The sequence below is a fragment of the Pocillopora verrucosa genome, chromosome 12 (assembly GCF_036669915.1).
Source record: "Pocillopora verrucosa isolate sample1 chromosome 12, ASM3666991v2, whole genome shotgun sequence".
Taxonomy (NCBI): domain Eukaryota; kingdom Metazoa; phylum Cnidaria; class Anthozoa; order Scleractinia; family Pocilloporidae; genus Pocillopora; species Pocillopora verrucosa.
The window spans coordinates 18,146,919-18,159,917 of NC_089323.1; the positions used below are offsets into that span (position 1 = coordinate 18,146,919).

The 12,999-nt window shown below is 38.0% G+C and overlaps 1 protein-coding gene across 2 annotated transcripts; it reads left to right on the forward strand.

The window, feature by feature from the left end:
* Positions 1 to 461: 461 nt before the first annotated feature.
* LOC131771390 (uncharacterized) lies at positions 462 to 12,950 on the forward strand. Of its 2 annotated transcripts, XM_059087167.2 has the most exons (13): positions 464 to 774; positions 1,485 to 1,645; positions 2,237 to 2,419; positions 2,771 to 2,944; positions 4,353 to 4,478; positions 5,290 to 5,558; positions 5,973 to 6,067; positions 6,717 to 6,976; positions 8,525 to 8,715; positions 9,458 to 9,720; positions 10,019 to 10,230; positions 10,351 to 10,587; positions 10,980 to 12,941. In XM_059087167.2, the coding sequence occupies exons 2-13, from the start codon at positions 1,499 to 1,501 to the stop codon at positions 11,145 to 11,147; spliced, it is 2,325 nt and encodes a 774-aa protein (XP_058943150.2). In that variant the 5' UTR covers positions 464 to 774; positions 1,485 to 1,498; the 3' UTR covers positions 11,148 to 12,941. The 2 variants fall into 2 exon arrangements, with proteins under 2 accessions (XP_058943151.2, XP_058943150.2); XM_059087168.2 differs by lacking the exon at positions 4,353 to 4,478 and having other exon boundaries at positions 462 to 774; positions 10,980 to 12,950.
* Positions 12,951 to 12,999: the final 49 nt, after the last annotated feature.

Consider the following 12,999-nt stretch of genomic DNA (forward strand, 5'->3'; position numbering starts at 1 on the left):
GAGCAGGCTGTGCGAACAGTAGTTTTAAAACAGATGAAGAGCCCGATGAATGGATTTGCCCTTTATGTCAACAATAACCTAGAAAATCAGCTTTCCACGAAAAAAAACTCCCTCGATTGTGGCTAAGCCATATTTCTCCAGCAGAGCATACATTAACTGTAAATTAAAAACCATCGGTCGCAGCGTCACGCAACATTGCGTGATTTTCCAAACGTGAGATGCAGTTGCTGCATTATTTTAAAACTTAGGAACTACATAGCCCTGTAGTAAGAAAAGAGGACAGTAAGAAAAGAGGGCTTCATTTGCAAGCACTGTAGACTTCAACTTAAGAAGAACCTAATAAATCGCTCTTTCAGTTTTTATCTCAGTGTATGAATTATTTAGCCAAAACGAAAAAAAAAATTAACATACGCATGAGTTGGAGCCATTCCTGTCTGCGGTGAAATACACGAATGGCTCCGGTCTGGTCGTCCGCCTAAACTGTCTAAATGAGTTTTGTCAGCGGAGCTTGTCAGCGGATGACTTTTTCATCTTTATTCCTAGAGATTTTATCGATCATAGATCTTCCCTACTGAAAATGAAATGCGGTTTTCTTTCCACGTGACTTGAGAGTCAGCGAGAGGGACTTTCCCCTATTTACTTCCGCTATGCAACTTTGTAAATTTCGTTTGCAAAGTTTCGTCGGGTGAAAACGAAGTACTGACTGCATTAAGAAGGTAGCTACAGCGAGCACCACAACAATTTACGAACTAGAAAGATCGTTTAGTTGTTTTGGTAAGTGTTATGGTAGTTTAATGCTCCTCTTAATTGAAAGGATTGTTAATCTTCAGTCAAAATTGATCTGTTGTGAGCTACAGTGCCATCAAATTCTCACAATGTTTTATCTTTGAAGAGTCTTTCAGTTTTCGAGGGAGTTGCCTCGCATATAAAGTAAATGTGAACCAATGTTAAATGTGCCACACGTTCCTAAAAAGTTGCCCGTGCAACCATGTAACTTATATGTTATGAAGCCAATTAAGTTATCCTTCCTAAGCCACCCTTAGCGGAACTTTTACTTAAAGAGTGAAAACGTTAATCATCGCACACCATCTGGGGTTTGCTAGGCAATGCTTTACTTTTGGGCGAAAAATTTGAGCTTCTATTTCCCTTAAGCTATCAACAGAAATCGTCAAACAATGTGTAAGGAAATTATTAAGACTTGAATCAGTTCCAAGGAAGGGAAATTGTGTGGGTGATCAAATTTCCAATGCCCCAGAATAAGATCTGATCCTTTATAGTCCTTGACTAAAGAAGGAAGAGAAATAAGGTGACAGGGTCATCTACTGTAAGCTCACATATGTAGGACAACATTCTTTAAAATTTTCATTCGATAAAATTTCTTCATATTTCATTAAATTACATGGATCTAAAACAAAATTCATATCATCAACCTCATGCCCAATCTTTTTAGCATCAATATTTCCTATTGCTTTATGTATACTCAGATTCCTCAAGAGATATGGCTGAAACTTTAGCCCTTTTGATTGGACCAAGTTATCCAGCAGATTTGCCAACCTACTGTGGCCCCTTGCAAGGTGTAGCAAATGATCTAAAGTTAATGAAAGACATGCTCTGTGAGAATGGATTCCAACCAGAAAACATTAAGGTCTGTAGAAAGTCTCCAAATTTTTGCAGTCTGGCACTGCGTATCTTAAATTTATCCCTACCATTGAATGTATACAGTGTCCTAAGCCTATAAGGCCAGTGTTCCAAAGTCTTCATTTGGAAACCAAAAATCAGATTTTCAGTTTCATCATTCAGTGGCCAGCAACTGTTTTTGAAGACTCATGTGACATTTCAAGATTTAAAAAGAGGAAACAAGAAAGTGCTAATATAAAAGGGCTACTTATATGGATCTAATGTAGTAGTTTATGGGGTTTTTCATTTTGCAAGATCTGGATGCAAACATAGCTGGGCAAGCTTTAAATATGTCAACAAAACAAATGTGGTGGCTCAATATGATCACGTAATTGTTATCTAAAAAGTTGTATTAAAACATTATAAACAATAGATTTTTATATTGATTGAATTGCAGCATGGAGTACTGCAGACACTGGCATTTTGAGATTTCAAAGACTGATCTACTGTGTCAAAAATCCTATCAAAATATGCTCAAAACTCAAGTTCTCAACACTGGTGTTTTAAACTTTACTTACCTTATCATTATTATCAAAACCTTTCTATGCTTACATTTAAGGTCCTTGAAGGCCTGCTGGCATCACGGGCAAGCATCCTAGCTTCCTTAGAAGAATTGTCTGTAAGGGCACAAAAAGGTTCAGTGGTGGTTATTTATTATTCTGGCCATGGCCATAGCTTTGATGCTGAACAAGCTGGCTATTTTGATGAAGGCTTGATTCCTGGGGACTTAACAAGAGAAATGGTAAATAATAAACACATGTAGTTCCCATTTCTCAGTGTAACTAAATTTAAATACCGTGACCATTAGATGAAAACCATTTGACATCTTGGCACAGAGATGGAAAGAAGGTGTATGTAACAAACTGATCATTGGCCTAATCTATCAAATCAAAATTCTGGTAAGTTAGGGAGTATTTCAGTAAGTATAAATTTTCAATGAAGGAGGTACTTTTCAAGTTTTCTCCCTGGCCAACACCTTTATGGGCCATGTCACTCTAATGTAAGTGTATTAGTGTAGCTCCTTTATTTTTAACATAAGATTGTAGTAAGTCTCAACTAAGTCAACCTTTTATGTTTTTAATTTTTTTTGCAGGTTGATGAATACCACATCCTTGATACTTGTATAACAGGTGAACATTTCAATCCTCACCTGTCCAAGTTGATTAACAAGGGGGCACTTGTCAATGTTATCTTTGATTGCTGTTTTTCTGGCCGTATGTACAGAGGTAATTCAGAGGTGAAAAACACCTACACAGGCATAAAACAGGTAAACCACTGACCGTGGGGCAATAGTCTGTAGCTCAAAAGTTTTTCTTGATTTGAAAATGTGCAAAGCAGATAAACTTCTAAATGTATTTTATACTGTAGATTAAATCAGATGATGTGAATGAACTTACATTTGTTGCATTTGTTCTGAACCAGTTTCAAATACTTTGGATCTAAAAGTAAATTTTAGTGTCACAACTGGTTTTCAGAAAACCTCAACCATTGATCATTTTAGAAAGTCCAGTTAAAGAAGAATTGTTTGTCCAAAAGCCATAAATTTTTTTTTTCTGCCGTAAAGAAGTATGAGTCATTGTGTTTCTGGGAAAGCTCAGTCCACTTAAGTCACACAATGCATGTTTCCACCAAGGCAAATAAGTAAGCATTGCAACCGAAAAGCTTTTTGGGAAATAACATTGAAGTTCTAGGCCAAGCCTCTGGGTGTCTACAAAACGAAGACCGAAGACCGAAGACCGAAGACCGAAGACCGAAGACCGAAGACCGAAGACCGAAGACCGAAGACCGAAGACCGAAGACCGAAGACCGAAGACCGAAGACCGAAGACCGAAGACCGAAGACCGAAGACCGAAGACCGAAGACCGAAGACCGAAGACCGAAGACCGAAGACCGAAGACCGAAGACCGAAGACCGAAGACCGAAGACCGAAGACCGAAGACCGAAGACCGAAGACCGAAGACCGAAGACCGAAGACCGAAGACCGAAGACCGAAGACCGAAGACCGAAGACCGAAGACCGAAGACCGAAGACCGAAGACCGAAGACCGAAGACCGAAGACCGAAGACCGAAGACAATTTTAAAGACTTGGCTGTGACCTAATACTGTAGCAAAATGATTTAGTCTTAGGATAGGTGATAGAAAGCACATATTGTTGTTGTTTTTTTTTTTGTGGGGGTGGCTAAAACAGTTCAAACGTTTCAGTGTATCAGTCAAAAAATACACTGAAGGAAAACAATTAGTAAAGCTTGATTACAGTTTTGGAAAATGTTATGAATTTTGGCAGAATTTCCTGTGATGGACCACATCCGTTGCATATCCTTCCCAGGATTAATGTCTATACCTGAACCCTTTCACTCCCAGATCTCATTAGTAATTCTCCTTACTGTCTGTCAACCAATTTTTATAATGTTAGTTTGGAGAATTTTGTATGGGATCAACCATTAATCCCCTAATTGACATTTTACTTCATTCTTATCACTTGCCAGCTTGATATTGTATTGATAGTGTAAGGAGAAATTCTGTCTTGGTCACTTACAGGAGTTAAGGGGTAAAGTTGCTTCATGCAACGTAAGATGTAAGTTGCAGCAGTTACATAATAAACTTGTGATTAAACCTACAAGCAGACTTAAATGCAGACACTAATTGCAAGTGTTTTGAATGTCTTCTTTGCACAGCTTGCATTATCTGATGAATACATCAGTGAGTATCAAAAGGTTCTAAAAGCCAGAGGGTATCCCACGGAGCATGAAGAAGAGCACTTTCCAGTTCAGGAAACACAACTGAGTTCAACAGTTACTCAGGTAGATTTTTTAAAAATATTATTTGATTTTTCTTTTCATGTACATAGTTATGTAAGAGCTTCTCCATGACAAGACTTTGAGTAGCTTTTTTGATTTTTTGATGGTTGTTGTCGGCATAATGAAACAGGTTATACTAAAGTAGGTGGTGGTCACCACTGTTGAATAACATTCAATTCATTAGGTTGATATTTTCTTCACAAGAAATGTTCCTACATCCTGCTACATAGTCTTTGCACCCACTGTGAACTACACAAATGCTTTGATGTGAAAAATTTAGGAAAATACTCTTTTCTTGTTCTTCTATCTTTCCTCTTCAATCAATTGATCAATCAATCAGTCAATCAATCAATCAATCAACCAATCTGTCAATCAGGGTAGTATCATCACCTGAGTTAATAGCATAATTTGGCCAACATAAAGAGTTTCGAAACTGACATTGCAAGGGTTGGCCCCTCATAATTTGCTCTGACAATCGATCAGCTTAGAAACTCTTTACAATAGCCAATTTGCATTTCTTTATCAACTCAGTTGACAATACTTAGTTACCCTGTTATGCTCTCCATGGCAGCACCACAGTTTCTCCAGAACCTTACCCTCTTGAGGCAGTCAATCAGTTAGTCATGCCATCTGTCACTCTTTCAATCAATTTCTAACCAATAAGTCAATCATTTCACTGATGATAACTCTTCATTTACTTTATATTCAAGACATACCGAAGAAATACCATCTACTAGTAGGTTGTGATATTGCGAAGATGTTCACTTTGTGATCATTGTTCACATAGCATCAGATGCATCTTTCTCCATTTCAGGAGACACAGCCAGCCAATCCAGCAAGTGCACCTGTGGCTCTACCCTACCCAGTCAGTGAGTTTTGGACTCCAGCTTTAAAGTCAGAAGGATGGTCACCACATGAAAATGACAATTTCATTTTCATGGGAGCCTGTGCAACAAATGAAAGAGCCTATGAGTATACGGATCCTGAAACTCATGAAACCCATGGAGTCTTTACTTCTGCACTGGTAGCAGCTATCAAAGAGTTTCCACCAGGACAAAGACTCTCCTACAATATGCTCAAAAGGTGTTAAGGGTAATTCTCCTAATAACGTCAAAGCTGAAATAACTTTTAAGTCTCTGACAGACAACCACAACCCCTGATAGCCTTGTTTTTTTCTTTTATCCCTTTAACCCCTAAGATTGACTAACATCTAATTTCTCCTCATAACATCAGCCCTGAATCAAGCATTAAGGTCATGAGAATAAAGGAGATGATCACCAACCTAAGAAGCTCTTGGTTGTTGAACAAATTCTCCTTGTTAGAACACTAGGAAGTGTCTAGGGAGGCTAGTATGGAGAATGTGCATACTGATGTTAGGGAGTAGAGGGTCAAGGAATACATTTACCTCTTTCATGGGTGCATAGCTAGAACTACAGGAACTATGTTTAAATTTACTTTGTTTGTCATGATTAGTAATTATTTTGATTTTTATGATAGTCTTGTAAGACAAAGGATGGCTGACAAGAAGCAACGTCAGACTCCGCAATTTGAGGGGGGAAACATGAATTTGATTCTGTTCAGCTTTGACAAAGGTGACTTACTTGTTAATTTAACACTATGGTGTTTACAAAATAATTAGGTTGGACAGGTATTTTTGAAGGCTCAGAGGGCCTTTTGTTTATAAAGGGAGGTCTGCACCTAGCTCCCAGTATAATTTTGAAGTCCTAGACTCTTTCAGTTGCATTTTAATGCATTTTGAGGTCTATTCTGATCCATCTTCCTTTTTTGTTCCTGGATGTCATCAGTTTCATCAAATTCGAAGAGAATCACATATGTGTGAGAAGTGGAATGATGTTTGTCTGAAGGCAGTGAGTGGGTAGCCAGCTGATCATTCTACCTGTTAAATTAAATGGCTGCCTTTGAAGTTCTTGTTGCATTAAATTATTTTTCAACTGTTACATCAAAATCTTACCTTATTGGTGTGAGCTTTACAAACCATCCTATCAAATCTTGTCATTGAAATCTATGTGACAAATTGCCAGGATTTACAAAAAAAAAAAACCTAGGGTAAGGTTTGGAATTCCTGTGGGGTTCTAATCATAGCCTTATCTTTAAGTGCTTAATGTCTTCATGTTTCTTTCTGTTATGACCATATAATTTATTTTGTTAACTTGTGACTGCATGTTAGAGGAAAACACTTCCAAAAAGGTGATGTTGTATATATTTGAATGTTCTCTACAGCACCTCCGCCTCCCATATCATTTGAAGTGAAGGAAGTTCATGACAAGAGAGAGTTTACATACAGAATCACACTCAATGCTGGATTTCTACAGGGTGTTGTTGAAGGAGTGTATTACATTTTTGATACTAGACTGACAGATGAAAATCAAATGGAGGATTTCCGCGTGGCAACCGTTAATGTCAGTCATGAAAACATCCATGCAATTGAGTCAACTGCTGAAGTGGAAATTAACTCTATCTTTCATGAATGCAAAGTCAAAGTAAGGCTGTCTTTAGTTTTAATGGCTCTCAATCTTTTTTATATTAAGTTAAGTGGAATTTTCTGCCATTCCCAGCTCTCCGTATAGTTTTGCATGCATGTGAATATTTTTTATCCATAAGTGTTTTGGAAGGCAGGGGTAAGCTGTCACGTGCTCACCCTTGAACTGCTTGTTTCTCATTGGATGAGTGATTTATAGATATCACATTCTCAAAAACATTTTTTATTAATATATAAATTATGTTGCACAAGAGCAGTATAATACAGCTTTCAAGGTTTGGACATTTCCCTCAAGATTTGTAATATATCAACTGCAGCAAATGGTTTGAACCAGGGGGTAACATGTGATAGTGTTATCTGATTGTCCCAGTGGGTGTAGTCCTGACAGGGTCTCATGTTGATAGTGGTGACTGTTTCTGACAAGAGTCTTCCAAGTGAGTGAGTGTGACCACACTCACCCACCCAGAGTGTGAGTGTGAGTGTGAGTGTGAGTGTGAGTGTGAGTGTGAGTGTGAGTGTGAGTGTGAGTGTGAGTGTGAGTGTGAGTGTGAGTGTGAGTGTGAGTGTGAGTGTGAGTGTGAGTGTGAGTGTGAGTGTGAGTGTGAGTGTGAGTGTCCTCACACTCACCCAGATGATCACAGTACATTATCACAATATACAAACTGTTGTTCATTAGAAACAGTTTGTTGGTTTTTTTTTCCCACCCTCTTGCAGGTGTATCCATTGTTTAGTGTTCATACCACACATAGGTTTGACATTCCTATTTCAATTGTCACCAATGGGTGGGTTATGTCTGTTTTACCCTACAGCTACATTATATAACTTCCTTGTAGCTGGGGAAATTTATTATCCATAACTTGGATTATTTTTTTGATTATTTAGCCTTAACTGCAGAATGCTATTTGTGTGTTCCTTAAAATTATTTTGATTCATGGTCAGTGCCTCACAAATGGTATTCAATTTGGTGTAGATCATTTGAAGCTTATTAAATTGAATGGAGAAATACACCTCAATGCAAAACATATCTCCAGTTCTTTTCATCCTTTAACTCTCAGATCAAATTTTAAATTCTCCTTACTAATTACCATACAATTCCTATAATGTTAGTTCAGAGAATTTAGTATTGCATCAACGTATTATCCCCAAATTGGTATTTTTCTTTATTCTCAATACTTATCTGGTTGATATTGTATTGATATTGTAAGGAGAAATTCTGTCTTGGTCACTCATGGGAGTTAAAGGGTTATATAATAAACTGAATTATACATGCATTTTGGTTGGGTCTTACTCATGATCTTTTGGAGAACAGACGTAAGGATGACATCACCACTGACAACATTTGGCTTTTTTTTTTTCACACAAAGCAAATAGATTGTGTTACATGTAAGAGCATCAGTGTCACACTCGACTGCGCATCGTGTGCCTCTTCTTTTTGTTCTTGCCACATTTTGACGTTATCTGTGATCTTTGATTGAACAGACCCACGGCAACGTAGCATCTTTATGTTTATTTCACGTGGCTTGAAAAGTTTTTTTTGTTTCTATTTCAGGTGGGATACAAAGCTCGCCTGGCCAAGCTAGGAAGTATGTTCTATCCCATTTGCATCATTGCTACAGAGCTTGAAGAGAAATATATTCGCGAATTGAAACAGGCAATATTATTGGACAGCCTGCAGATGTTCAGCTTAAGAGAACAAGAAACACCCGAATGTGTCAAGATGGACGTGGTAACAATCGAAAAGTAATTAGCAGCAAATTTTTTAATACTTCTACGTTATTGTTTCAGACCTCTGTTTCAGGCCTCTAACACTAATTAAATTAATTTATTCGGCATTTCCCTATTTGGGATATAGACAAAATGTAAAAGGGAATGAACTCGTTATGGCTCAAGCGGTCCCGGACAGGTTTGAGCTGACGCACTAAAGCATCGGGTTAAAATGATTAAAGGTGAACGTACATGCAATCGGAACCAAGTGTGCAGATTTTATGCTTTTGATTGATCCTTTAAGGTGGTGTAAATTGTTTAATAGTTTATTTACGTGTTTGTTTGCGTGTTTGTTCGTTTTTAATTGTTTGGATCACTCACGCGCAGGAGTATATTAAAAGAGGCAATTCAGAAGTACTGTGACACTCATTTTCATACAGGAGAATCCGCTTACTTCCGCTCGTGTGGGGTGTGTTCTCCGTGTTGGTTTGTTTTCTTTAAGATATCGTGTTATGCAAATTCTCAAGCCTTTAATTCCCAAGATCCCTTTAGTAATTCTCCTTACTGTCTGCCGTACAGTTCTTGTGATGTTAGTTTTACAAATTTGGTATTGGATCAACTTATAATCCCCTAATTGATATTTTTCTTTATTCTCATCACTTGTCTGCTTGATATTGTATTGATATTGTAAAGAGAAATTCTGTCTTGGTCACTCATGGGAGTTTAAAGGGTTGAACACTTCCATGAGCGAATCTTAAGTAAGAAATTTGATTCTCAGGAAAAAATGTTGGCGTGCCATTTACAAAGGAAGGATGATTGCACCGGATCAACGGGTTGAGGATGGTCACCTCATGATAAAAAATCTTTCCAAGTATTTTCGTGTCAAGTTTGGGACCCGGCTCAGGGATCCCGATCACAACATGCTGAGGAATGTTAGCCTCAAGCTGTTCAAAGTGGAGAACGTGCCTTCCTACAAGAAAAATCTGACTAAGAAGAAGGAGTTGAAAGCTCAGGCTGTTCAAACCGCAGAAGTTTATGAAGGTAATGCCGTATAAATAGGGTGAGATGTTAGAAGGGAACATTTAAGGAAAGTTCAAAACTTTTTTTTTCATTATTCTGAGGAATAACTGCAACAAAGGCCTCTATGATATACCTATTGACTCCCCGGCATGAGGGGGGGGGAGATATTATCATGAAAACTTTCCCTTTATTCCCTCCCTTGTAACTGTATGGTCATGAGTAGGAGCATCTTTTGATATTCAAACTTTTTCAGTAGATTCCTTGGCAGCAAGGGGTAACGTTCCTCACTATTTTCTTCCTGGTTATTTCTTTGTTCCAGGGCACCCAGAGGATTATGTTCCAAATTTTGGAGCCCACAAAGTCGAGCTTGCACCCAACTCGGGTTTTCGTAAAAGGTACGAGGTTGTAGATTCTTCAGGTGACGCGGTTGTGATTCAGATCACCAATAACGAGGAATTTCCAATTCACGTTTGTTTGATTTCCTACCAGTCCGATGGCTCCATTGTTGCCTTGTATCCGGCAGCGAAAAAGGCGAGTTATTTTTTTAGTTTGTTTTATAATTGGGCATCGTACATTGCTTTTACCGGAGAAGGGTTTTTTACATCTTCAAGACTAACATTTTTGTCGTTGCCTTATTCATCCACCCTGTAGGGTCTCACCTCTGTGCTCAGGCCTGGTGAGTCAGTAACAGAGATCAGGCGCGTTTTTCTCCAGCCTGAGACAGTCCGTCTCATGGAAGAGCCCAATGTTGAATTAACAAGACCTGACGGATGTAATGACATCATTATGTTGTATGCCACCACTGCCGAGGCTGATTATCTGCCTCTGTTCCAGACTTCTATAGAGCTCAGTCCTTATTTGAGCACTAGAGGGATTGACACACCCGACGTATGTATTACTTTCCTTAGTATAAATTAAGTCCATTTATGAATGTACAAATTATTATTTGAACATTTTGGGTGGAAAACTCAAACAAATGATAAGCCTTCGATTTGTGAATGTTCCCCTACATTTACAAGACTTCCTTAACTGTTCCATTCAGCTCGAAATTAGCCAAAACCAAGACTATTTTCCCTTTCTATTTATTTCTTCGAGTATTCCGTTAAGATACACTCATCTTATGAGGTTGTAGGTGTGACATGCACCAATCGATGTGGGTTTTTTACCAATCGAAGCCGGTGAAAATTGACCCGAGGTCAGCGAAAAGTCACGAACCCCTGTTTACTTAGTTACATAACATAAGTGTATCTTCGTGACTTTTTCTGTGTTGTTTAAAACAGGGATTAGGACTTTACACCGTCGCCAGATTTCGAGACGCTTTGGACTCCGAGCCTCGTAGCCGGGACGTTGCGCGCGAAGACGTGAGGTGGATTACTATAAAGCGAGAGTTCAGGGTGATATACCATCCAGAACAAATCTTTGATAAAATCGACCCTCTCGAGGAGTAAAAGGAGCAAAGCAGGAACTAGGAATATTGTTCTATATTCCTTTTTTGCATCTCTTCTTTTTTGTGCTGTTGTTTTTATTTTAATCTCCTAACAAAGGTTTATTCCTGAGGATGACTGCAATTTAACAGATGTAAATATGAACATTTAAATTTTAAAGCATTTAAGAGGGATACACGACCACTAATCCTTTCACGCTCTGGTGTAACTCAAGATCTTGGAAAAAAAAAACTTTTTGTGATTGTCTTTTCTCTAAAGTTTTTCTTTGAGAACAGTGGAGCCTTAAGAATAATATCGTTTCGCCTAAAAGTCGAAAAAAACCCGCAGAACTGCATGAGCTAATTTTGTTTTTATCAAGAGCATTAGTTTGATTTTCTCTCTGTTAGAGGAACGGTAATAAGGGTAATCCCTTTCGCAACCGTTTTTTGCTCTCGTCACGCAGTGCGCTCTCTCTAACGGGGAATAGATGGCGTTGTGTGACGAGAACAAACAACTGCTGCGAAGAAGACAACAGTAAGTGTGGCACTGATGCATTTTATTTTTGCTTAGAATTATTTAGACAATAGAGAAAGTAGACCACAAAATATTTGTGTGAGTTCAGATAAATTATCTTTTTTTTTCTTAAGGTGAAGTAATGCGATATTTTCATCCGTTTGAAAGGTACGCTCTTTTTCTGTTATGAAAATGAAAACATTAGGTACACAAAGTGTCCCATCTCAACCCGCTCAGCCGATAGAATAATTAATGCATGCTACACATGCCTATGATTTTAAATGACAAAGAGGTGCTTTTTGAATAGTACTGCTGCAGGATGTAAAGTCTAATGGTTTTGAAAGATACCCTTGTTTGCCTCCTTCAAGTAGACTACAAGACAAGTTAAAGATTATGGGTCATTTTTTCTGGACCCTGGTGAAGGGTAGGGGGTTGGGAAGAGGTTATAACACTGTCGTGAAGACGAATGGGTGGGTCACGGGAGAACAATGTATAATACCTATCTTAAAAAATAAATGTTACTATGAGTGCTGTTCTTTCAAACTGACCTTAAAAACCAAACATCACTCATTGACTTTTCCTAGGATTGTTTTTCATTTTCATTTAAAGATAGAAAACTGACATGATACTTCATTCTCTAAGAATAGAAAGGAATTAATTTAGGTGCCCCATTATTTATTTGATGATCATGGTTGATACGTTGATAATTTGACCCAGTAAGGAATCCCTCCCCAACCCTCATGTCAATGTTGTTAAGGACAGGGGCGACAAATTAAAAATTCTAAGAGTACGGAGAATTTTGTAAAAGGGAAAGTGACTTAAAACTCTCCTACAATTCATAGAATTCGCTAGGAAAGTTGCAAAACCCATTGGTTTAATCTATACAGCTAATCTGTGACTACCTACTTCAACTTTATGTACCCTGTACCAAAGTCTTGTCTATCCCTACTTACCGCATTACGGTATGGGGCTCCACTTATCCATCAAACTTGAAACGTATGGTCCTACTCCAGAAAAAGGTGGTACGAATTATATCAAGAAGTACCTTTAACGCTCATTCTGAACCTATATTTAAGCAGTTGAAAATTTTTAATCTATGTAATGTATATCGATTTCAAATAGGAAAGATCGTGTTTTGTTCAAGATAGGCCGTCTTCCTAATACTCTTAAAAGATTATTTTCGTTATCGAGTAGCCATCATTGCTATTGCATCAGAGGTTCTCGAGTTATTGCGCTACATTTAGGTCTTATAGGGGGATTTCGCAATACCCCTGATAGTAAACAAAATAACACAAATATCCCGAGCGAAACAAAACTACCTTTAATTATACACGTTTCGCTATATAAATACAAAAATAAACAA

What these genes read in the sequence shown, in the direction of transcription:
- LOC131771390 (XM_059087167.2), top strand. Translation starts at nt 1,499, where the DNA reads ATGGCTGAAACTTTAGCCCTTTTGATTGGACCAAGTTATCCAGCAGAT. An exon ending in TGAGTTCAACAGTTACTCAG is followed by an intron (nt 4,479 to 5,289) that starts GTAGATTTTTTA and finishes TCTCCATTTCAG; the next exon opens with GAGACACAGCCAGCCAATCC. An exon ending in TCCTACAATATGCTCAAAAG is followed by an intron (nt 5,559 to 5,972) that starts GTGTTAAGGGTA and finishes TTTTTATGATAG; the next exon opens with TCTTGTAAGACAAAGGATGG.